Source organism: Lates calcarifer, linkage group LG20 (genome assembly GCF_001640805.2).
Source record: "Lates calcarifer isolate ASB-BC8 linkage group LG20, TLL_Latcal_v3, whole genome shotgun sequence".
Taxonomy (NCBI): domain Eukaryota; kingdom Metazoa; phylum Chordata; class Actinopteri; family Centropomidae; genus Lates; species Lates calcarifer.
The window spans coordinates 23264448-23291147 of NC_066852.1; the positions used below are offsets into that span (position 1 = coordinate 23264448).

The 26700-nt window shown below is 40.6% G+C and overlaps 1 protein-coding gene across 1 annotated transcript; it reads left to right on the plus strand.

The window, feature by feature from the left end:
• Nucleotides 1-1148: 1148 nt before the first annotated feature.
• Nucleotides 1149-26427, plus strand: tlcd3a (TLC domain containing 3A). The gene is made up of 5 exons (XM_018689267.2): nucleotides 1149-1580; nucleotides 7958-8044; nucleotides 10537-10756; nucleotides 16040-16135; nucleotides 18678-26427. Exons 1-5 carry the CDS (start codon nucleotides 1459-1461, stop codon nucleotides 18981-18983), a joined length of 831 nt encoding a protein of 276 aa, XP_018544783.1. The 5' UTR covers nucleotides 1149-1458; the 3' UTR covers nucleotides 18984-26427.
• Nucleotides 26428-26700: the final 273 nt, after the last annotated feature.

Sequence of the window (26700 nt, forward strand, 5' to 3'; positions counted from 1 at the left end):
CATAATGAGCACATAATGTTTTTAATTTACTATATTAAACATGCAAAAATGTCATAATAATTTTATGAAATCTGTCAAAGTATAAACGCAACACAGCATTTTCAGTTCACAAAATACCTTATTATTACAAAATTAAAAATGATGGATGTAAATATTCTAAAAGTGTACAAATTGAAATGCAAATTGATAAACAAACAGACCATTTTTCCTTTGCTTAGTGAGCTGATGCTAAGAAAAACAGTTTAACACCAGCGTTTAGAGCAGTATGTAGTTTAGTAGTGTAATCTAGATGTTCTATCCGAGCTACGGTATGGAAGCTTCTTCGTGCCAGTGACAGTCTCTCTTTTACAAGCAGCCTTGAGACACTTCCCAGCAAGATGAGAGAGGCCGGGTCAATTGACTTTAAAGGGAGCATTTACTTGACAGCTGATAGCAAGATCTGATGATAGTCTCTGTTTAGCACGGTATCCTTAAGTCATGAGTATCTTACTATCTCTAAGTCATTGTTTTGATAAAGTTTTTCTCTTTTTTAAAAGATATTAGCTCATCATTTTGAGGGACTTTTTCTGTTTTGAGATGCTGAGTCATTATTTTGAGAAATTATTTCTTTTTTTGAGATGGTAACTCTTTGTTTTGACAAGGTATTTCTTTCTCTTTTTTTGATTTGCTAAGTCATTATTTTGAGATACTAAATAATTATTTCAATAAGGTTTTCTTTAATCAGAAATTGGCTTCCACAGATAAATATAGTATAGCAATTACAATATTTCCCTCTAAAATGTAATGGTGTATAAGTATGAAGTGTCATAAAATGGAAATACTAGTACAAAGCACAAGTACTACAAATTTGTACTTAATTACGGTACTTCAATAAATTGTACTGTTACAGAGACACTATCAAAAAACTAACTGTTTATTGTTTTAGTAATTGCTTATTGTTGTTTATATTAAGAAGCAGGTTATCGTGTAGAGTAATAACAAGCGCAAACAATTCGTTTTTAAATTGTCCACGTTGTGTTAAATAATGAGTAAAGTTTGACCTTCAAAATAAAAGCATGGAATCTGTATTACTCGCTCTGCTCTGCCACAATTTGTTCCGGCGCCGGGTCACGACTTTTATTTTGACAGTCTCCACGGGAAGTTCCGTGTGTTTCCTTGCCTTTAACTCGACAGTGGTGCTGCTGCTGCTGCTGCTGAGCTCTCGAGCAGAGTGCGAGAGTGTGTATGTGTGTGTGAGAGAGAGAGAGAGAGAGAGAGCGAGAGAGAGCGAGAGAGAGAGAGCGAGAGCCTGCGTGCGTGTGTTTGGATGGTGGTGGACTGCTCCCGGTGAAAAAGCACCGAACCGCCGGCCGCGTGAAAATGCCTCACCGCCGCGTGTGAACAACCGGGCGAAACTCGCGGAGGAGGGGAGAGAGACAGATCTCCGGGCAGGTTTAGAGGAAAATATAAACGGGCAGGATGTTGCAAGTTTTAGCTTGTGGCGCCGTAGTTTTCCCCGGTCTGTTCCTCGCCTTCAGGAGGATCCTGCCGTGTGTGTTCAAACACTGGAGCGATGCCGACGTGGTGCTGGTCAGCGAGAGGTAAAATCATCACTTTATATAACATTAACCGAACAAAATAACACCTAATATTCCGCTTGTTTGTAGCATTTTAGCTAGTTTTATAGCACGAAAGCTAGCAACATTACCGCTCGTTCAGTTAGCTTGTTAATTTCTCTCTCTCTCTCTCTCTCTCTCTCTCTCTCTCTCTCTGTGTGTGTGTGTGTGTGTGTGTTTCAGGGTGACTGTTACTTACACTGAATCATGCATTTTTATTTTCCTTGTTTAATATCTTATAACTTGATTTCTTTTTTCTTTTTTTTTTTTTAATTTTTGGTGCTTTCCTGCTAAAAAAAAATCTGTACAAGGATGATTTGCAAATACCATCGCAAAACTATGGGTCCCTGTGAGAATACAGGACTGCAATAGTCATACTATAAAAGACTGAAAATAATATACCAAAGCATGTAGTAAGTGCACATTAAGTCCTGGTAAACATGCTGCAAGAAGTGCTCATTTATCTCTGTGTGTGTGTGTGTGTGTGTGAAATTGGATTTGTTATTTAAGGGCTATAATGCATCTGTGAGTGCTCAAAAGTGCATGTATGTTCTCATGAGTCACATCCTTTAAGTAGTCTGAGATATGAGATTATAGCCTTGCATCCACCAGGGGACTCTTCACTGCTCCACATAGGAAGTGACATTTTTGTTAGGGGTGAACAAACTTGAATTCGATCCAGGTCTTATTCTAGAAAAACCACAGACAACAGTAAATTCTGTACAAATTAAAAACTAAACGCAGCTTTTTCAGTAACTTTATACCTCCTTATTGAGCTGTGAAGTAGTAATAATTAATATAGTGTGTCTGTGTGTGCGTGTGGGTCAGTGTGACTTGCTCACATGTGCACAGCTCAGTTCAATGCTCATTTGTACGCTGTCACTCCTGCTAATCCTCCTCTGAGCTCTGGTCAGAGCCGACTGCTGAGTTAGCTATGCACTGGAAAACACTGAACCTTACTCCTGAACAACGCTTCTACTAATTTACTAATGCTCATCTAATGGAAAATGTTGTCCTTACAAGCGTCTCTGCCTCAGGGGGATGTCATGTTGCTTGTTCCCCACCACTAAACCGGCCTCTAATATCTACTGTATCTACTCTGACACGCAGATTCTGAGCTTGGATCATGCTAGTGTCTTTGGTTTTGGTGGAACAGTTTCAGCAGCTTCACAAGGATTTGTGCTATTATTATTTTAAAAGATCTAAATACTTCCAACGCTACTGAAAGTCACACAATAACACCAACAAACTAACCGTTTCAGGCAGTTATATTCCAGCTCTACTCCCATGTTCTACTCCATAAAATTACTGTTTTTGTCAGTGGAGTCTGGTAGAGATATACAGTGATAATTCTGTTTAAACAAACAGGATCTTACTCTTTAGGAATCCTCTCCCTAATGTCAACAAGCCTGTCAGTTAAAAAATACCTGAGTTATCCTTTAATACATATATAATCTGGCTTTTATTGCCTTCTGTAGATACCAGGTAATTATGTAGGTGTGTTTATGGCCATATTAAGATTATATCAGTATTAATAAATAAAGTCTCTTTTCGGCTGATGAAAATGATCAGTTTTGCAGCCTCCAGTTAAATGAAAGTGATGGCCCATGACAGCGAATGCATCTCAGTTCACAGTAACTTCAAGGTGACTAATGTAATTTAGTAATGTAATGATATTTACCTTAGTGATTGAAGCAATAAATTAGGTCCTTGTGGTTAGAGAGGCGGCAAATATTTACACAACTGTGAGTTAATCTCTCTGTTTTACTGTGGTACTTGTCAGTTAACTCAAAAACAAATTTGGTGTCACACTCCCATAATGATTTACGAGAATAAATGGTCAAAATGGAATCAGTAGAGACTGAAATGGCTGAACTTTTAGTTTCTATAATGGCTCATGCTCCTAAAACACTACAATTCCCACAACTCAAAGTAGTAGCATCCCTTATTAAATCCCCCATTCATGGTAACTGACCATGTTTTGTCCACATCTCTAGTTTGTTTATTTTGCAGAAAGAAAATAAATAAACTAGAGAGTCTGAAGGCTGCATCATTTACGTAGATTTAACCGCCGGACTGCTCAAGTTTATTTGCAGCAAACAGCCAATTTACCAACATGTAAGTTAGCTGTAAGATAGCCAGCAGTAGATGTAGAGAGAACTTTCCTGTATGTGTCCAGTTTGTTTGGAAAGTATAAAGATAAAGATGTTATGTGGTGGGCCACATTGTTGATTGACGTGATGTTTAGGAAGTGGTGAAACGTCAGAGTTTAACATAAAAAAAAAAAAAACAACTAACCCTGCAGTGATGACTTGTTAACACCAATATAACATCAACTGAAAAGGATCTCTGTAGCACCAGGTTCAACCTTAGCCTGCTTTAAAGAACAACACTTGACTTCAGAAGGGATTATATTGCTCAACATCACTGGCACACTCTTAGCTTAAGAGGCTCATGGCCACAGTTATGGTATTGGTATGCCTTTTAAGTTTCATACAGCAGCAGTGCTCTTAATGCTGCTCTGAAAGTGCAGCCTCCAATACACAGTTAATTCATACAGAGAGCCTTAAAGCATCTTAATAAGTTGATATAAATCTATATTGCTTTAGCAGCACAGTAAAATAACTGGTATGTTAACTGGTGCAAATATACATGACTTTTACCTAATGTTTTACTCTCCCCATACATAAAAGGTACAGTCCAATATAACTCTCACCTTTCTCAGAGGTAATATTTATCAGTTAATTTACATGACACTGTATTGTAGTAATGTAATATAAATGAGGATGTTTTAATAGATCTAACTAGAGATGCAACAATTAATCAGCAACTGTTCAGACAATAATCAAATAATCGTTTTAGTAATTTTTTAAGCAAAAAAAACAAAACATTTGCTTGTTTCTGCTTCTCAAATGTGAGGATTTTATGCTTTTCTTTCTTTGGGGGTTTGAACTGTTGATCAGAAGATTATGAGGAAATTGAAGAAGTAGATGAAGAAAATTATCTGTATATTAACTGTTAATGAGAATAATTGTCCCAGATTTAACAGAATCAACCATTTCCCACTTACAAGAGGCTAAGTGATTGGTTAAACCATTAATTTCGTTGGCACAGTTGGTATTTAAACAATGAACTTATTGATTATGAGAAGTGTTTATTGACTCCTACTAAACTGGTTCAGGAACAGTGTGTCCATTTGTAGGGTTGTGATAGACAGAGAGAGCGAGATCCTTCCTGCCATGAAATGCACTTCACCCTGTTTGCCTTTTTTGCCTCTGCTGTCACTTTTTCTTTCGCTCTACTGCAGCGCCAGTGGAACTACAGATTACGTAGCCCATTTACTGGAGGAGCAAAAAAAAAAAAAAAAAAAACACCTCTCCTGACTGTCAGACGCTGCATGTGACAGGACATGAAAGAGCAAGCGGCCCGTGTTTAACGAAACAGTCAGTAGGAAGACTTGGTTGTAGTGAAAGGGAAGCAGAGGTTGTTCGCTGGCCTGACACAGCAGGAAAGAAAAGACAACATTGCCGAACAAGGCAGCAAGGCATTCTTCCCTTTTTCCCCTCCACACGCTCCTCACCCCATCAACCTCAACCTTTCGTCAGCAGAGAGAGCGAGGGGGTTATTGGCGGACACACAATGAATGGGCTGTGTAAAATCTGGGTCTTGTGACAAAGTATGCGACCATACAGCCCTAGCAGGCAGTGAGGCGTGGGGGTAAAATGTGTGTGTGTGGGGCTGGAGGTAGAGTTTGTAGGGGGGGGGGGGGGAGAGAGAGGCCAGTTAGCATTTTCCAGCTCAGGCCTTTGGTTTTCTCGTTGCTGGTCACGTGGCCTTCGTTGCCTTGCCGATGCCGGTGTCATGGCGGTATTCCCTTGGATATTGGTGTGAGGTGACAGCAGGTTCAAGCAGGAAACCACACACAAATACACTCTTTGTTTTCTCCAGCTTGCCATTTGCCAGCGCACTATAACTCGTTAAAAAGAGAAAGAAAGCAGTCTTTATTGGCCTTGTAAAACTACTCATTATTTCAATAGGACTTAAAGTCTAAAGCCTTGCTTACGTTATAGAGCCCAGTTGTATTGGCTGTGTAATAATTTGTCTAATACCCGAGACTCGCTATCAGCCCCAGTCACATGGTGCATCATCATCACATGGGGAAAAGTGTATTCTTGGCACCCAGATGGAGATTGTGAACTGTTAAGTGCAGGGAAAACGCAGATCTTTTTGACTTTGCTGCTTGTTAATTGATGGAGTATCCTTCTGCAGCTGTTTGGTTCACCTGTATTTTAGATCAGGTCTAGTTTATCCAATTTGCTTTCTAACTGGTCTCTGTTTTGGAAAGTTAATCTGTGCATTTGCATAGATTTTCCACTGGTCCATATTTGAATGGGCCTAAAATTTTGGAACCTACAGTGAGAAAGTATTGGACAGACAGAGAGCATACTGACAATTTTGCTTACAGTGGAGGAAGAAATGTAAAAGCGGTTGTAGAGGAACAGTTCGTACAGTCATATGATTTTTATCCCTTCAGGAGCGTGAATGTGCTGAGTGCATTTAATTTAAGTCTGTTACATTATCATGTGTGAATGTTGAGCAACTAAAGGAAAGTTTGTGGATCCAAAAATAGAAAGGATTTATCCTCTAGGGAGCAAGCCATTGGGTTTAAATCTTTGGGGACATTTCATGAAATTCAGTCGTTTGTTTTTGAGGTAGTGTTGGTTAAAGGCACATGCTGACCTAATGACAACTGTAGAGAAGGAGGCAGGGGTACCGAGATTTATTAGGAGCCATCTTCTGAGGACCATGAATGTCTAAGCTGAGTTTCATGGCAGTCCAACATGTAGTTTTGGAGAATTCTTATGAACAAACTGTAAATAAAAAGTCACATAATTATATTTATGACTTTTGACTTTTTGTCTCAATCTAGATCCCTCCCAACTCTACGATTACGTCTGTAATCCCTTTATTTTGATTTAAGTTTGGAAGAGTTTAGTTCCAAGAGGAGTACAGTAAAGATTAAAGTACAGGGTATTTATACAGATATGATTAATTTCTGATGGTAAAATGAATTGGTAGTCCTCAGGCGAATGTGTGCAGCACTGTCCTAGTACAGTATTAATCCTATACCAGGCCTGTAAATCACAAGAAAATGTGTAAATTGGAAATTAGTTTTCTTTCCAGCCCACACAGTCCTCTCATCTATAATGAACAAGAGCTGAGTAATTGTCCCGCTAGATGCAATTTCACAGGGTAACCTGTGCTTGTCTCCATTCATTGCTGTAGGTGGTGATGAGTAGGTGGTAATGCTTGAATTAGAAAAGTTGAAACGTAGTTTTAAATCATACCGAAATACAGTGGCGCGTTAAAGGGGTTGACTGTCTGTTACGGCTGCAGCGAGTGCCGGGGGAATGAATTACATGTTTTCTGATTTCAAAGCAGCTTACTGTCAGTGCTGCCAAGTCGGGAGAACGGCCAGGGAGAGAGCTTGTCTGAGCAAAAGCAGCCATTCATAGTTTGAACAAATTGGTGACATAATCCAGCATCTCGTTTATAATGGACAAAAAACCATTAGGAAAAAATCTGCATTTCTGACTCTAGAGAGAACATGCATCACGTTTTTATTGATACAGCCATTGAACATCAGTTACTTTAGGCTTTTTCTGCATTCAAATTCTCAGTGTTGACCAACTTGTGAGTATACTCTTAAGATAGATGGGAGGCCTGTGAATGTTATGTATGCCTTACGCCACCTCGCACAGTGACACTTCAAATAGAGACGTGCCAAGTTCTCCTATGTCACAGGTCTGTTTATAGATGAGGAAAGTCGAGGCCAAGCACTGCTAATCCCACGATGGTACACTGAATTTGTAGGTCTGACTGCTCGAGTAGCTCACCTGAAGGGACGCATTTTTTTTTTCCAAACTTGACCTAGATTCAAATAGAATCTCTTGGGTTTGACCAGTGTGAGAAAGTTTGGTCAGATTGAGTTTAATTGGGAGGTTTCAGCATCTCGTGACACGAAAATCATTATCCTGATTTACAGATGAAGGGATTATTGAATACCCAACATTGCAAGACAGAAAACTGAGGGGAATATTTAGCAACATGTGTCCTGAGGTTATTCATGTTTGTGTCGAGAAGACGAAGGGTGGTTCTCTTTAAAAGCAGAGGGAACATGAGTTTGAAAATGGTGATCTACAGTACGTTAAGTGCTGCTAGCATAAAAATATATCCCATAACAAAGATATCTTATTGACAGAGCCGTCCATAGTGTGATTAACAAATGCTTGTGAATGTTTTCAGCTCAGTCGCTGCACGTTCTCTCTCTCAATCTTCTCATGTGTCTGTCTCTTTCTCAGACTGGTGTCCTCCATCCATGCCGTCATGGCAACCACGGCAGGAGTCATCATTGTGTCATCATGCTGGGGAAACGTCATTAACGACAGGTTAGACTCTCCATGTCATCAACCGCCTTCATGAAACTGTGGTTACAGGTGGTAACCTGTGCACCCTCTGAATCATTACGCTCTCTCGGCTTCAGCGACACCTGCAGCACGTTGATAACACGCTCTTAGATTCATGGTGGGATCCATAAGATTGAGACACTTTCATGGCGTATTTGAGATAGGTTGAACTTCCTGTGTATATCCTCTGATGCTCAGGAGATACAACCAAGTACTTTAAACAATAAAAGAAAATCTGGTTCAACTTCAACAAGCTACTGGGACTTAAATTTTTAAAAAACAATGCGTGGAAGCACCTCGCCCTGAAAGTGATGCTCAGCCCTAATAAGCTTTCAAGTGTGTCAACGCACTGTTAGTGGTGTGCTGCATCTTCTCACCTTGCTTCTCAAAACATGAGACATTTCTTTAAAAAGCTGCTGACTTTTTCCTCTCAGAAAACCACAGAGAGATGAAGTTCTGTATAAGTTTAATACTGGGGGTGTGAAATGAGATGAAAACAAAGATGTTGAGACGTGCATCCGTCTGCTCGTGTAATTGCAACAGCATTTCTAGACATTTTGTCTCTAAAGTATAAGAGGAAACGAGGGTTATTTATGTACATACGCTGAGGATGGTCCAGTGTTACGGCTGCCCTAAATATCCTGGAAGAAAAAACAGTTGCACCTCCCTGCTATATCTGTACTGGAAAGTTTGCTGCTATAGTCTTTTCACCTAGGAAGTAAGCTGTAGAGGGTAATGCCAGCAGGATGCTAAGTGTGAGTGTCTTCAGTTATGAGTATACTCCTTTATGTTTACAATATTTCAGATGTTTTACCCCATTAAACTGCAGCAACAGCCTCTTATTCGGCTAGCTCCTTTCCTGCCTCCTGATCAGCCACCTGGCAGCACGTTAGCGTTAGCATAGCATTAGCATCCCCATGCAGTTTAGGAAAATGTAGTGCTAAGCTAATGCTAGCCTATTAATCCCACTGAGTCGGCGGGCCAGACCCAGGAAGGCCCAGTTTCAGGCTGCTAATCTCCACCACCTCTCTCTCTCCCCTTCACCCACAGGGCTTAAATCCTCCACAGCGCTGCTCAGTTCTGCTGCCCTGTGACGTGCACACGGCCTGGAGCTTATAAGACACATGCTCCAGAGTCAGACCATGAATACTCTAATACTCCAGCACAATCTGTCACTTCATTTAGCTTTCATTGCATCGGCTGCTGTAACTTTTCAAAGTGGTTAGCAACGGACAAACCTCCAGTACTGGGGAAACAACAGTGGAGTTTCATACAACTGAGCGAGTAGACTCTTTAGTAGACATTTTTTGCCTAGTTTGGTCCGTCAGTTATGATAACATCGGACTCACCAAGGTAATTACTCATCAAAGCTACAGAATCAAGGCCAAAGTTGCAATAAATTGGAAATATTCCTCACAAATCCTGCAGAAATATCACTGCTATACACTCACACTAATGTTGTACAGTACCTCTTGATAGCACAAAACAGACAAACTAAACTACTCATGCTGTATCCTGTATAATAAAATGCAGCACACTAATAAACCGGTAGTTCTTCTATCATTCCTGCCTTGCTCAATGGCTCTGGTACCTTGATCTTATCCCTAAACAGTAGTCTGATCGGTTGGAAGGTGGAGGGAGGAGTGTTTGTCTTTGCGTGCTTCCAAAAACAGTCCATCTGTATTTTCCATTGCCTTCAATATGGCAAGTGTATACACTACAGAACTGAGTCATGTGGCCTTCAGTCCTCCCTGAGCTGTTTGTTGTGCCTTACTGATCTTAATCTCCATCCACTGACCTTAAGAACCCAGAGAGAGGTCAGAGGTCAGTAGCTCAGCTCTGCCCCGCAGCTTTACTCCGTTCTGTCCACATAATTAACCATCACAGTAATCGGTGCTCATTAGCGTGCTGCAGCGATCCAAGCTGTTTATTATACTGTACTTACATAAGCCTGCCGTATGGCCTCGCATGCCTGGGTGAGAGAGGGAAGGCATAGGTTAAATGTGTGTTTACTTCTGCTGAAACTAAAGGTCATGGGGTTTACCATCTAAGAGATAGCCTGCCGGCACAAAGTGAGCGTATTGGTAATGTTTAAACCGTAACCTTAACGTATAATTGGCTGTGAGATGGTAGATTTGGTGCAGAAATGACATGTAGATGCAAGGATATTGGGACACAGCATTAATGAAAAGTGATGCCTGCACGAGGACTCCAAACCACAGCCTTATTTAGTTTGACAGCATTTCCTTTACAGTCAGGTTAAAATGTTAAAATGGACCTTTTTTCTGATTTTCTTTTGTTCCTGAACTGTGAGATTAATGCACTTTTGCTTGTGTTTTCATCGTACACGTCTGCAGCGTTAGTTTTCATTAGGATTGTCTTGTTATCTAACTGGGATCAACTTCTAAAATAAATGTGTTCAGAGTCAGCGTGCATGCAGTATTTCCATGTATTTTGTTTTTTCTTTTCTTCAGGCACTGGCTGGCCACCCACTTTGTCATCTGGTACGGCGTGCCCTACATGACGTACGACATCTTCGCCATGTACCTCAGTCACTACCACCGCTTCCGCGTCAAAGGGCACGAGGACTACAAGCAGCATTCACTGAGGACCTTCAACTCCTTCGTCCGCAGGGAGTTTCTGCTGGTGCTGCATCACATCGCCCTGCTCACCATCCTGCTGCCTGTTACACTGGTGAGTAACAGTCGAGATGAAGACTGAATGAACGCAGGCAGCACCGGTAGTGATGGATCACTGGCTTGCTGAATCGGCTGCTGGCAGGAATCACTCTCATGCAGTGCTGGAGCTAAAACGATTAACATCACAGATCACAATCTTCATCACTGTGGGATTACTGACTGTTTACTACGACTGTCATGGATCTCATGGGGTTGTTCAGTGTGTGACAGTGACACCAGTTCACTGTGTGTGTGAATATGAGTTATTTCAGGGGTTATATTAGGGGTAATTGGCTGTATGATCTGCTGTATTGGTGTAAATTTCCAGAAAGAACGCAGATACTAGCCTGCTTTGTTAGTAGTAAGTGAAACATTTTACTTATTCACAGAATATTAGAGCTGAAATAAGTTGATTTATCAGTTACTCAATGAACAGAAACTAATCTGTAAAGATTAAATGTAAATTAATTGTTGTTTCTCCAGAGAAAATTACAAAAATTCACTTGTTCCAGTTTCTCAAATGTGAATTTTTGCTGTTTTTGTTGGTTGGATCAAACTAGGAATTTTGACATGCTAGCTTGTGGTTTGGGAAATTGTAGTGACAGTTATTCACTATTTTCTGATATTTAATAGATCAATCAAACAGTTGATTTATTGAGACGGTCAGATCTACTGAATGTTGGAGTGCCTGTGTGAACTAAAGGGATCATACAGGCGCTATTCTCATTATACATTACATTAATCCTGACCATTGTGGTTTTCCGATCTTTCAAGCAGCCATCTGTTCAGTGCGGTTACAAAAATCAACCCAATGAGAGCTGAAAGTCACTCGTCATAAAAAAAGTTGTGTGTTAATTTGATACTGTCCACTGCCAGTAATGCATTGCATTAGTTTTTAAATCAATCCTCGCTTTAAAACACATTATCTTCTAATGATTACTTAAGTGGCAACAGATAATAGACTTTGGTGCTCGCTGTCCTTCTCTGCAAGTCAGATTTCAACCTGTGCTGAAATATGTTTAAAGATCTAGAGGCTATCTTGAATGTACATCAGAATTAAGCCAATGTTATGCTTTGGAAAGGAGTTTAAACTAATGTCAAATATACTTGAACATGAAGTTCAGTAGCATTTAAATATACCTGGTCCTCAAAGCATCTATTGTCTCACCGCAGGATTGCTCAACACAACCAGGTCATCTCTATCCTATCGTATAGATTCTATGTTCAAACTGAGCTCACTCTACTGATACGTCATCGTCGCTGGCTGTGAGTTTCCCTCAGTGGTGACTGAAACCACCAAGTCATCAGCTCAGCCGTTTTTTAAGTGTGTCACTTCCTGTTTAGAAGCTTGTCGAAGGACAGACTGCTTTATGTTGGGAAAAACTCAGACAAACAGACGTAGTAAGCGACTATGAATAAAGTGAACGAAACTATTTGAATCAGCGATTTGCAATTTCCACCTTTTTATTTGCGAAATATTTAAGTCCTGATGAGAGTTGGATGACAGTGGCGAGCCGTTACACATTTTTGACTAAACTTGAAAACTGAACTCTTGCTTCAACTTTAACCACGACATGATCAGTTTCAAGCATTAAAATGAACCACTTCACTGATTGACTGTGTGGTCCATGGGAGGAAATGATACCGTCCAACTCGGTCAGTTTCAAAGGATTGTTCAGGCTTGGAAGGAATAAATAGCAGGAAGGGAAAGAGAACAGTATGTTAGTAATTATTTATTACTCTCTTTGAACAAACACCAACAAATTATTTGTTATTGTTTTCTTTTATGTCCATGAATTGTAAGTGTTTATAAAGGGACTTTCTGTAATGAGAACGGGCAGGAAGAGAGAATGAAAGGTTGTTTTCTAGTGTTAGTGGGATGTTAAGAGGCTCTCAGTGTACATGAATGCATCAAAGCTCAGAAAAAATGATTTGAATGGATGAATATAAGCAGGCAACAAAAGAAGAGATGACTTTTAGTGCAGCAATGAGCTGCAAATTGGAAACCTGAGTTCACTGTTGTACAGTTGTGTGAGGAAGTTTGTAGAAGGTCTTCATGTTCTGATTACTTTGATGGCCTAGGTATAAATTCACCCAGAATGTTCAGTTTTCCTCCAGAAAATATGTATTTTATTCCGAACTAGAATCGGACTGCCTTCAACCTGGTGATTGTTGTATTTATATCCAGTGGATTTTACAGAAACGCGTTCCCTCCCAGGTAGAATCCCAGGTTAGCAGGCCAGGTGCAGTGGAAACCCGGCCCTTTGTTTGCAGTGGCAGTCAGTGACAATATGAGCTCACATTACCCTACATTATTCAGCTCCAGCTGCAGTCATCCTCTCTTTTCTCTAAACTCACCACCCCTCCCTCTGTTACTCCTCTTGTTCCCTCACTCATCAGCTTTATGCCACTCTGGCTCACCTGGCTAACACATGAGCTGGTAGACTTACATCCAGCAAGCTGTGAAAGGACGGTGACGTACGGGAGGAGGAAGAGGCCGAACCCTCGGGGTGTAGATGATGTTGATTAGCTGATTATTGTTAACAGCTGGCTTTGTTCACAGTAGATATTTGGGCATTTTGTAGTAGGGAAGGTACAGTAACATTAATTCTGTAATTTCCATTTAGATAGTTAATTTAAAGGTCCTGCTATTGTGCATGCTCAGTCACTGACATTGTTAAAGATAATACTTCCACCTGTAGGTAATTGTATCAGCATAAAAAGGTAGGTTAACATTAATAATACTATGGTAAGTTGGCAAATAAGACTGATGGTGCAGCTACTGATAAACCAGTTGAGCTACGTACCACACCCTGATGAATCCTTATTAAACAGATCAGATGCTGAATTGGCAGATACACTGAGTTTAGGAGGAGTTGAATTCCTTGTCACAAGGTTTGGACAAGATCAAACAAATGCCACTGTGATCTTCATCAGTTTTTTTTGGGGCTCACCTTTAGATAGGATCCCAGAGTGGAACCACTGATCCTGAACCAGCTGAAATGAGTCTAGAAAAAGATCAGGATGCCTTTTTTGTGGCCGCCTTGATTAGGGAGCCAGGAGTTACAGCTCCAGGCAGACCCTGGTGCTCCTCAGGGATCATATGTCACATCTGAACTGGGAATACTTCAGGATACACCAGAGGGAGCTGGGGGAGAACTGGGATGTGGCTGGAGAGAAGCACGTCTGGACCGTTGTAATTAGCTCACTGTCACCACCTGCTCTTTATACACAGGTTTTTAATGATGGTTGAAGGTGTTGCATCAACATCTAGTCAAGATTTCTGGGTTTTTACAGGTGGACAGGGTGCAGTGAGTCGTGACTCTCACCTGATTTGCTCACCTGTTACTGTTTGTTGCAGTAAATTCAAATTAATCCTTGGACAGATTATAAACATCAGACACAAGCAACCACAAATACACCTGTTGTCCTCAGTGGCTGCAGGAAAATTGGAGGTTTGCATTAGAATAATGACAACATAGTTAGTTATTTTGCCTGTGCAGACGCAGGCAGAGGCAAAAGTTTTGTGAGGAAAGATGTGGTGGCACCGCTTGTACACATGCAGACATACAGTCGTGTAAAGGTAACATACAAATGCCCAAGGCAGGTGGGGGGTGGAGTGAGGTAACCAGGTAGTTTGTTAGGTGTGGTGTAATGTTCCTCTGTGGTCTCAGTCATTCTTTCATGGGCAGATGGCAAGGCCACGTCTGGAGCCTCTCATGCTTTATTCATGGTCAGCACACAGCGAGCTAGGGCTACCAGACAGCGCTTGTCTTTTGTCTGGAGTCTCTTTATCCATCTAGACTGACTCACCTATTCTAGGATGGCCTCTCTAACCACACAGCACTGTGCCACTGGTCAATATTTGAAAGCTTCATTCATTACTTATGTACAGGACATCACTCCCTCCTCTGCCTCTCTCTGCCTTTTTTTTAAAAACCATCTTCAAGTTGTGGTAGAGTTATTGCGGTTGTGGCAAAAAAAAAAACAAAACAGAGAGATTCTCTTACAAATATCAGCTAAAGCATTTTACTCAACAGCCTCTGGGTGTCAGTCTTAAATTCGATCTACCTAAATCTAATTCACGGTTGTGGACGTGTGGCTGCTGTCCACAAATGCTAAAGTAGAGTACACTACATATTTCTACTTTGACCCTTGCTGAAGAGATTACCAAACCTCAGTTGACCCTGATGTTCTCAGTCTACTTGCCAGGATCAAGGTTACCATCGCCAACACTGAGGCCATCTTTGTAGCCTTCCGTATCCCAGTCACTTGTTTGTTGTGTTCAGATGATCGTCCTCAACCCATAAAGTTAGGAAATATCACATTATGACGTCACCTTTGCCACGATTTTATATTTCTATGGTTATCTTTGACTGGTAAATATGTAACGTATGTAAATGAATTGAACCTGTAACAAAGCCGCTGCAGACTTTAAACACTACTGTTTGTTCTTGTTAGCAGCCTGGTTAATGTCTTTAAAGTTGCCTCAGCTTATCACTGATGCTTATATTGACTAGTTGAGTGCAACTTCCTGCCAATAATAGTTGCTCTTTGAGACTAGATCAAGTCATTTTTGGGAGGAGGAGCAGGTTCGGTTTTCAGCTCCTCCCAAACCATGACCTCCACAGCCTGTTTGCTGTTCTTGGTAAGACATTGGATGAGAATCCGAGTCTCCAGTGTTGAAGTCAAACTATTTTTGTGCCCATCCACCATCCTGGCTTATACAACCACTGTTTTCTCTTTGCTTTAAGAATGTCACACTGCTACCTGCTTTTGTACCAAACCTATACATAGATCAGAAGTTTGTTTCTGCAGTTTTGATTAAAGAAACCCACAGAAGAGGCCTCTCCTGCTTAAAAAATGTTTGCTTTAGCTTTGTTTCAGCGTTTCAGTACTGCTGTTGATTGATGACTGAAAAGAGTCTGACCAGATCGACATCCTTTTTAATAAAGGAGCCTGAAGTTTTAGTGGTGGATGAAGTTTCACAGGTTTTTACACTAGTATTGAATGTATAGAGTGAAATACAGGAGGAAACAGTGAATACCGTTGATGAAATGTTTTGGTTTTTGCTCAAATTTAAGGACAAGCATTTATATAATGAGTTGGATTAATTAGAATCAACCTTTTAGAGACAAGTGTTTAAAAACCTGATGTTGTTCCACAGCTTTTGAAGCCTCTTTTGCTGCTCCAGGTCCGGACTGTTCCAGAAGTTGTCCTGGAACGTCAGCTGTGTTTGTTTCCATGCTTAAATGTTTGTTTGCTCACCCTGTGTGTGCCCTGTTTGTCTGTTCCCCAGTTCTTCAGAAAGGACCAGGGGGATTTCTTCATCGGCTGCTTGTTTCTAACAGAGCTCAGCACTCCCTTTGTCTCCCTGGGGAAGATACTTATTCAGGTGAGACAGCACATACACTCGTGCATTCACCAGACTCAAGCCAGGAAATCATACAAAACATCTGTCATGTATTAAAATCTTAAAAGCTAAGTATGTAGAATATTTAGAGTAAACATCATGAGATTAGAATCACAGTAGAAGTATTATAATACCATCATTACTTTGTCAGACAAGTCAGCTACCACACAGCCAAGATGGGCAATCATTTACTAAACGAGCTGTGATTTTCCAGTTATAGCTTCACAACCATAACCAGACGCAGTAGGCCTGTTGAGCTTTGAATGTCTACACATGCCGAAAAGGGGCTTTAATAAGAGTGATACTTAAAGAATTGTAGAGTTTATAGGAAAGTGTCTTTTTATAGCCTTTCCAAAATCAAAAACACAAGAGCAAAAGAGTAAGGAATAAATTTAACTGTGTGTTTGCTTACATAAGCTGCAAACTTTAGCATATTACCCACACTACTAATGTAGGTAATTTATCATTAACTTGATAATACTCAGGCTAACGTTAGCAGCTCTTAGGAAAGTTTACACTACAGCAGCCACAACAAAAGTGCTTCCCTTAAATTAATTTGTCCACCACCCTACTACCTGTACTACACATTTCTGAATTAAATGGGTTGAACCATGTACAGATTTGTGATCAGTAGCATTCTATAAATATAAATAAAGGCCTCAGCTTTGTTATTATATTCTTTGAAATAGAAAAAGAATATCAGAGATAGTGTTGTGTCGCCTAAAATCTATTTAAAGGGGTCAGTGCATATTATAAAAATACACATTTCTCACACATACTGTATGTGTATATGTGATATGAACTTAAGTGATTTAACATGTGTGTTATAGGTCTCTGCTTCAGCACAAAAAACTTCATTCATGCTTCTTGTGATACACAGTGACTTGCATCATCAAAAACTTTAGTATCTCCATTTCATTTGGGATGTAGCTCGTCACTGTACCATCAATAATTAAGATGCATGGCTCACCACAGGAAAAAAACACAAAAAACCCCCTCATCAGTCAGTAGCAGTCAGCTAAGAAGCACCATTCACTCTCCCTGGCTTTTAACCAATCCACTGCAGTTAATGCCTTAATTAGGTCCAGGGCAGTACATCTTATACTTAGACGAGCTGTGTTGTACAGTCAAAGAAACGCAGTAATCTAAGAATAGAGGAGCCTTACTGTGTATCCCAGTGAAATCAGTGGACCATGGGCTTTCAGGTCTTTGCTGACATCTGGTGTCAGCAGAGAAAAAGAGCAAAGCAAAGCTACGCTGTCTTTAAAAAAAACAAAACGCTGCCCTCCTTTGGACTCGATCAGCACTAACAGAAACTCTGCCAGACGTTTTTACTGCTCTCAACAGCAGTGTTGAATTCCTATTGATTTCTGTTGTGCAGACCAGGGTCCTCCCACTCTTTACCATCAAAGATAAGAAGAAGATCTCTGATGAATGGTGAAGAGATACCAGCAACATTTACTTTTCATTACAACTTTACTAATCTTTACAAAAAACACACCATTAAACAATATCATCAGACTCTACTTTGGCTCAAGTTGAGCTAATTAACGTTAGCTTTTAGCATGTTTAGCGAGCACAGTAGCATATTATAGTCGGGTCACGCTAGAAAGTGGCATTGTGAAATGAATCTGTGCCTGTTTGTGACTCCTGTGTTCATGTTTGCTCTTCAAAGTTTAGTTAAGTTGAGCTAGTTACAAGAAATCTTAATCTTGGTGTGTTTACATGAATCTCAAAGTTGAGATTTTGAGCTCTCTGAGTCGTTAGTTTTCATCCTCTGGGGACCCTGAACGTCTGTGCCAGGCTTCATGGTACAGGCAGAAATGTTTCTAAGCAGGCTACATGTATGGCTGACTTTAGCAGTCTTGGTGGATGTCAACAGGGAAAGTTAAGCCAGAGTCAGAGCCAGAATCCAGCCCTGATCATTGACTCATGATGAATTACCAGGGAGATCTTGAAGCTGTCCCGAGGACCTCTGGCAGTCTCTGGACCCTTCTTTGGAAACCACTGGTGTGGATATTATGATCAATGAAAGCTGCTTTTACAGCTTAAAGTCACAGTGATACAGCAGTCAGGACATCCTTATCCTCTGTCATGTGAGGTATTTCTGAGTGAAGTTATGGAGTGATTTGGAGCTGCAGCGATATTTCAGCCTCCACCCTCACCTACAAACCCCTGTTTCAGATCAGGAGGGAGGAGGAGGATGGAGGAATTAATAAATAAAGAGCACGGCCATGCTGTTTTTGGAAAAGAGTTTTTGCTGACTCAGATCCAAACGCACACAGCCCTGATCCATGAAAAAAAAAAAATCTGTTTTAGGTGATGGTTAGAGTTAGTCAAATGTGATATTTCACATGAAACAAAACGAGAGATGTTGATGCTCAAAAAGGATCCAAAGAGGAAAAGAAACCACGAGATAACTGAACAGTTTACACCAGGAAACTACTTCATTTCCTTTTTCTTTCAGTGCTACGTTAAAACCCTCTCTCCATCCCTCCCTCTTATTTTTTTTCTCCTCCACCAGCTCAGCCTCCAGGACTGCTGGCTGCACAAGGCCAATGGCGGTATGGTACTGTTCACCTTCTTTATGTGCCGCATCGCCCTCTTCCCCTTCATGTACTGGATGTACGGCCGCCACTACGGCATCCCGCTCTACAGCGTGCCCTTCCACCTGCCGCTGTCCACCAACCTGGGCAACTCGTGCATCCTGGCGCCGCAGGTCTACTGGTTTGTCCTGCTCTGCCGAAAGGGCTACCGTCTTTACAAGCGCAGCCGCAGCCCTGCCTCGTCTCCTACGGCCGCTGTCACTGACAATTCGAAGGACGATTGATATCCGAGTTCACGACTGCTCGCTCAAGCCGCACACTCAGCTACTAACGCAACTACTTCTGCAAAGGCACTAGTTTGACTTAACACATTTCAAACCCCACCATTGTACTGTAGTACACCAGGACTGCCTGCTCTCGTCCCACAGCTCCTGGGTATTTTCCGCACACTTTAATTCCTCTGTTACAAATCTGCTGCCTACATGGACCTCTCCACCGATCTAATTCTACTACTGAAGTTTGATGATTTGGGAGTTTTTGGATTTGGCTCTAGCCTGGATCTTGTTGAAGTGCTACCCTGCATCTGTCTACATTTTCAACACTGAAGAAAGGTCGTGTTTGCTTCACTGAGAGTAAAACGTGGAGCACAAGCACCAGAAACTGAAGAGGAGCTTCCACGGAGAGACATTATCTTATCTCTTACTCCTACTGTGTTTACAGCCTCTGCTGATTTGGAAGGTCTGTTACAGCGTGTGTGTGTGTGGGAGTGTGTGTGTGAGTGGCTGTTACAACAGGTTGTATTTATTTTTATGGTTTCCCAGTAATGTGTTGGGATAGTTACGTTTCCTCTCTTGCCCATTCACTCATCAGATTGACCAGAAGGTTCAGGAGTAGCGGTGGGTGCAATTTCAGGCAGTATTAGCAGGAAAGAAAAGTGAGGAATCCACGTCAACTCACCCGCATTTGAGAGCTAAAAACAACTGTTAATGTTGATACCTGTTAATGTGATTCAATGTGACTTTTCAGCCCTGGTCATTTTGTTTGTAAGTTTCCCATTCAGCATGCTACTGTAGCATCAGCTCGCAAATCTGCAACAACAATCCCACATTCCTCGCTGTAACATCCAGCACAGATTTATATGGTCCTGGTTCCTTCGTTTGCAGTAGCCATCCCCCTTCAACAGGGAGGTAGATCTGTATGCGTCGTGTATCACCATGAATTAATGCTGCACTCGTGTTCACTCAAGGTTCAGTGTTTTCAGGAATTCAGTTTGGCATTATCCTCCGGTGTTGGAGATGGAGAATGGTGGCACCAACAAGAGATTGTCACAGCTTCATTTTCATAAAATTAAGAAGTGCATGTTACATACATACAGACCAGGCATTACATACCTCATTGATAGGATAAGATATGGCCCAAAATATCCTGTTTTATTACTAACCTACACACAAGGATTGGTGAAACTCAGATTGTGAATTTCTGCTGTGTTAGTCTGTATTGCATGAGGGTTTTTTTTACCCAGTTCTGCAGAGCAGAGGGTAAGCAAGGTTTCTACTGAGAGATTCATTCTTTGAATCCACAATCTTTGTTTTCAATGACACTGGAGCATTGCAGCTGCCATAGAAACGCTGCCATTGTTGACAGCCAGAGCTGACGCAGAGCAGCTTCGGACGACAAGAGTCTTTGACGGTAACTTCCCGTCGAACGTCACGGCTGTTGGAGATTTGTTTGGGGGGGACGTGGTGATGCCTAATGTGGGACGAACTCAGGGCCTAGGTCAGAGCAATAAGGCAGAGAGTGGCTCACCGAGGCCAACTAACACAGAGTAGTGAAATTTCTGACTAAATGGAGGGTATCAGGAGTGATTATTCCTGAAACTGATCTGTAATATACTTAGAAAATGACATCCAGTAACTGTTTAGTTCCCCTGAGGCTCCACAGATTTATATGCACTTGTGTATCAGGTGTTGCGTTGAGCACTTCACACAGGGCTGTATATACTTAATGTTTTTAGACATCTATGTTTAATTTCATTTATGTTTTAATTTCATCACAGAAAAATAGTTTTAAACCTGTATCTAGATATCGTAACCAGACCTTAAAGGATCATTTTTATCATGCAAGGCAATTTTTGTTGTTGTTGGATTCATAGTTGCATGAAGACATTTATCTTAAAGACATTCAGTTTCCATCCTGAGAATATTATTCCTTCATATCACTAATAAATAGAAGATATTCTGCAGGGTTTGTTTGATACACAGTGTAGACCTTGGAGTTAACTCCTTGGATAATATTCTTGGTCATCTAAGCTTTATACTGAAGTAACTGATTAAGAATGCATTAATGGCCTTTTTTTCATGTCCAGCAAATTCAATCTATGCAAAAGAGGCTGCAGTGCATCTATACAACACTAACATCAAGCCATATCTGATTGATATATTGATACATTCTTTTTCGGGACCCTACATTTATTTTCACTACATCTCTGCTGGTACTCCACACCACGTATGCTGCATTGTTGCTTTTCTCCTTTTGGCTTGGTCTTTCAAACTTACCTCACCTTGTTTTTTTTTTCACTAATCTTCTAAGTTTATGTAATGCTATATTTACGCTGATGACCAGTTTTTGTAGCGTATGCCGACACCTTTACAACTTAAGCTCAGTGGACAAATCTGATTTGATAAGGCTGTCACTTTTTCAAAAAAAATCTAGTTTGAACTCAACTCTCCAACAAACCTAATCCTAAACTACACTGTAGAACTTTTTGTTTTGTGTCACAAATTCCTTATTTCTTCCATTTTGCTTTTAAAGGTGCTGTATGTAAGTTTTTGCCATCAGCTGTTTACTTTGAGTTCAGCATCAAACTTTCCTTTACTCACCAAGAGCTGCGTTAGAAAGCAGCGCCAGCGTTTTGCTTCCAGTTTTATCACTTCTTTGCTTCTACTGAGGCTAGCATGCTAACTAGCTAGCCCTGTCATCACTTTACGATAGCGACTGGCTGTCCAGACTACCCTAAAGACGTAGCGTTACTCAGAAGGTGTGTTATAACCTCGACCATCACCACCACCCGCTCCTGGCAAGTAACCATGTTTGGCAGCAGGGAAAACTTACAAATAGCACCTTTAAAACAACCCGCAGCAGGCAGTGAGAGTCAAATGATGATTGTTGGTCATACCAAGTAAGGCTGCAGAAGCAAATCCCCTGAATGTGCTGAATTGAGCAAGGATGCATTTTATTGCTTTTGAATCCAACTTTTAATCTGTTTAATTTCTAATAAAAAGTGACAGCCCCATAACATGACAGCTGTTTTGAGTCTCAAATAAAATGTGTCAACTCTCAAGCATCAAGACTGCTTATAGGACCAGTGTGTCGCTGTTGCATTGTGGGTTCTGTAGTGTTAACTGTGCCCTGTGTGGGGATCTTGTTTAAACCTCCTGTACGGCAGACATGTTGGCATCCACGTCTGGTGGGAACAGCGTTGGACGGGAAAGGTGATGAGTCTTCTTGTTAGTAGACAGACAGTCTGTTTGCTGACCAGCAGCATGAGGATGAGGGAGTAAGGGGAGACGAGCTGCTGAATGATGGGCTTGTTTGTCTCATTTGGCCGGAGCCCAGGAGAGTGCAGGCCTCTTTTGTCCGAGGTTGACTGGGCCACTGTTTCTGGAAACATCCCAGGCTCTTTGTCCTGCTTTCAGCTGAACTCTCCCACTCTGTTTTTTACCGTCCTGTTTTTATTGTCCTCTTACAGGCTCTTACATTCACTTGTCTCCAGATATGTAAATGAAACCATCACAACATTAGTTTATACATTCATAGAATACTCTTTCTGATCAGTTTTCTTCTTTTTATTTAAAGATGCAACTCATTCCTTTTACTTGTACGTCACTTATCGCCTTCTTGCTTCCTGCTTCCTGCCTCCATCCTCCTCATTTCTCTTGGCTGATGTGCTCTGCAGTCGTACAAAGTTGCTGAGAGCGTCAGCAGAGCAGAGCGAGCCCTCCCCTCCTCTCTGCTGCCATCTGTCGTCAGGATTATCTGCTTGTCCACTCAGCACTTCAGCCAGTTGGGATTAGCAGGGTTAGGTGGGCATTTTCTATTAAAACTGTGCATGTCTGCTGCCTTCAGATACATATATCTCAGCTCCCAGCCACCATGACCTCACTGTAAAAACTGACACATGGCTTTGTTTTCATGTTTGGGGATAGGTTTAGTCTGGTGTGATACTGCATAGACTCATGGCTGACATTATTTGACAGTTCACCACCTAAAATAGTTTGGTATGGCTGTGTTTGTTTGAGGTGCAGTAGCCTGTTGTGACAGTTTGAGCTTTGCAGAACATGCCCCCTCTTGACTTCACCTAGGACTTATTTTTTACGGCCTTTAAAGGGTCAGTTTTGTCCAGGACTCTTATTCTGACAGGTCATGGAAAATGTTAAATCTGACCGACAGTGATGGAAATGTCTGTCACAGAGTTAGAAGGTTAAATATGAAGTTCAGGGAACTTGGTTCGTCAAGATTTTAACAGTCATCCTCCAGGCTTAGCTTTGATTTCATGGAATAAATATAGAAAATATGACATTCCACCATTTTTCATTTACATTTTCCTATATTTTATCATTTTTTAAAGAAGTTTATTCTTTCTTTTCAAATTAACTTGTATTTGTATTTGTCCAAAAATTCAAATGAAATTACTATACTTCTAAAAAATTAGCTGATGATATTGACTGTCCAACACTGAATTGTTAATTTATAAAAACCTACATCTAGTGAATTCATCTGACCTGACATAAGCTTAAAGTTTTCTTCACTGACTACAGTTTCATAGCCACCGGATGACACGTTATTTCAGTTGCCAGGAGTCTGGATCACTGCCACATAAAATCATGTCGCACATAAACAGCGTCATGGCAGACAGAGTACACATATCTTAACAGGAAGTCGTTATCACTCATTATACTCTTAATGTAGGAAGTCTTAAGTTCAACCTCTTTGCTCAGGGTTTGATGAAGCTTGATGAAGTCGTTGACGTGTGTGTGTGTGTGTATAGAGGTTTATTGTAAGATGATGAGCTGTGAGACTGACTCTGGAGATGATCACATCTGGAATGATTTGCTGATTCTTTTCTATATGTGTTTTTCTAAAGCATTATTTTTTCCCCTTATAGACTTTTCTTCTATTTATGCTATGCTGACATGGCTTGTGAACCTTCAACTCCCAAGGGTTGGAAAACCAAAGACTGTCAGGCACTTTAGTTAATCATAGTAACTGTAGTGAGATGAAGAGAGAGCTGTTTGATTTTCAGTAGTTTAGACATGCTGTAGATGATTTATCACAATAGGAAAGTGACCCACTTTTCACTTAAACAAACACAAGAACCCTCCAGTCGTATCCTCTTTCTTTGGATCCCAGAGAGTGACCAGCATGGTGGGTGTGTGGATGGATGTCTCCTCTGAGGATGTAGTGGAGCAGAGTACAGACTAATCAGGTGTTTAGTCGATTCTCCACTAACACGCAGCTTAAATATAAAATCTCCTTTATGAGGCAGTTATATTTTACATAATAATTATAAGCTGTTCAGACATACCAGTTCTGAATGAAAGGATATACTTTAATCGTGTGCCACCTGTTGAACGAGAACATGGACACCACAATTAACCTGTGTGCAATACTGGCTACACATGCTAACACCATTTAGCATGTGCCCACACTGTTTAGCAACAGTCTGCGTCTTGCTAACACTTTTTTGAGCAAGAGTTGACTCCATGCTAACGCTTTAGCATATGGTACTAAGGAGTGGATATAGACTACATGCTAATACTTTACTTTTCAAGTGATAGCAAGCAAGCTAACACTTGGTGGTTGACTCAAATAGGGAAACCTTATCACACGCTATGTTAAGTGATAGTTGGCCCCGTGCTAACACTTCAGCAAGGGCTCACACTACACCGAGGACAGGTTTTATTAGTTATAAGTTACTCGGGGCTAGCTTGTGTTCCTCGTTGAGTTTTCTCACGTTGCTGGATGCTAACACCTTGTCAAAAATGCAGATTGAAGAAGAAGAAATGATGAGTAAAAACATTTAGGAGCAGAAGAAAATTATAAATGGGGCAGGCATGCTGTGCCGTCAAAATGCAAAACACTACTTTTATCACAAGTTTTATTTTGATTTTGTCCAAAAATACTCGATATATGAGACTTGGCTTGATGTCATCAGCACAATTATCACTAACCAGGGAAACAGCAGTGGCTAATTTCGGTGTCTATTTTCACGTCATTTAAAGGGCAAGTTGACAAAGACACACATGGATTTCTTTGTCATTATACATCCAGAAATAACAAACAGTGTGGCGCTAACGCATATGTCGGTCATGTTTGGAGCTAACTGTGGGTTGTTGAGATGTGAATGATGATAACCACATGCGGGGTCTCTTCTACCACCGTGACACTTTTTGGTATAATTTTGCTGCTTTGTATTGTCACATATCCATTCAGGGTTGGTTCCTCTTTTTCTGGGCAGTGCAGGACTAATGCTGGATATGGGTTTTAAACATAGAACGGGGTTAAAAAATAAATGAAAATGTGGTCTAATGCCATGTTCATGTCATGTTGGATGTAAATATGAGCTGCTGGGTGGAGAGTGTCTTACACTGGGATCAGACTACGTGATATTAGCATGATTATGGCCTAGGGGAACAAAAGTAAGACAGTTTCTTCTTTCTCTTTGTGTTGATTTTAAACATGTAGCAACAATATTCTGTTGTTAGGCTTCTTCTGATATGATGTGAATGCGGCATTAGACTGGTGAAATGCACAAAAATGAATGAAGCGTGTTGCTGGGACTGATTTTGATCTGTGGACAGTGAACCAAATTTGGTCTCCAGTGCCTTGTGAAAAATCTATCTGTGATACCCACAAATCTCAGTATGAAAGAGCTAAGCTGGCAGGCAGTGTTTACAGGTTGTGGCTGTATTTATCGTGTTTATCATCATCATCGTCGTCATCGTGTCCTTAAGGAGAACTACACTTTAAGTCGTTTTGTTGCTCACAGAAATAATCAAGAAAAGTCTAATCGTTTGTTTTAAAAATCATAACTGGGTGAAACTATTTGAAACAGGTTGCTATGCATTTACTGCTAGAATAAGAATAAAGTCATTTAATTCTGTTGAGATTAATATTTTGTAGTATTTCACATTTTGTAGCTTTTAATCTTTGTTTTCAAATTACTGAACGATTCCCATAATGTTGTTTTTCTACATGGATTCATTTGAGGATGAAACCCTTTAAAGCATATACATATTACATATTGTAGTCCTGTTTACGTTTGCTGTGTCTCTGTTGTTTTAGACCTTCTCATCTGTCAGTTTGGTGGGCGTGTATGTTTTGGAGATTTTGGATTTTAATCCCGACCTGCTGTTCATTATTAGTCACCTCTCTTTGGTTATGGGTGTGTAACTGACTTAAATGCAGCACCTTCACAACCTTTAACACTTCCTGCCCCACATTATTTTTGATAGCATTCTAATTTTTCATACATATATATCAGATTTGATGCATCTGTCCTTTTTTTGTAGCGTGACCTTTTTTCGAGGAACTTTCCTATCTGAGAAGAGACTGGACTGTTTTTTGAAATAACTTCAAACTATTGATGTAAGAGGAGTAATGTACTGTAGCTGCAATTTGTGAATTCAGAGCACCCCTTTAAAATTCAATAAATTTGATTTGATAGACTGTTTTGAACAAGTCTCTGTTTTATTTTCCTTGTTGTGTTACGTGTGCACACGGTCAAAATCTCAAATGAACATGCTAACATTTCAGCCTAGCAGCCTTCATCACCAGGTTCTGAAACGTTAGCATGTTTGTTGACATGGCTGAAATAACGTGGTGAAACTGATTGTTCAGTGTTGTCCTGAACTTCTGTTTGTGTGCTGCCTTTTTACCTTTAGATAATCAATGTAATGTTTTGATTTAGTACCAAAAACATATACTGGGAGGGCTCAAGCT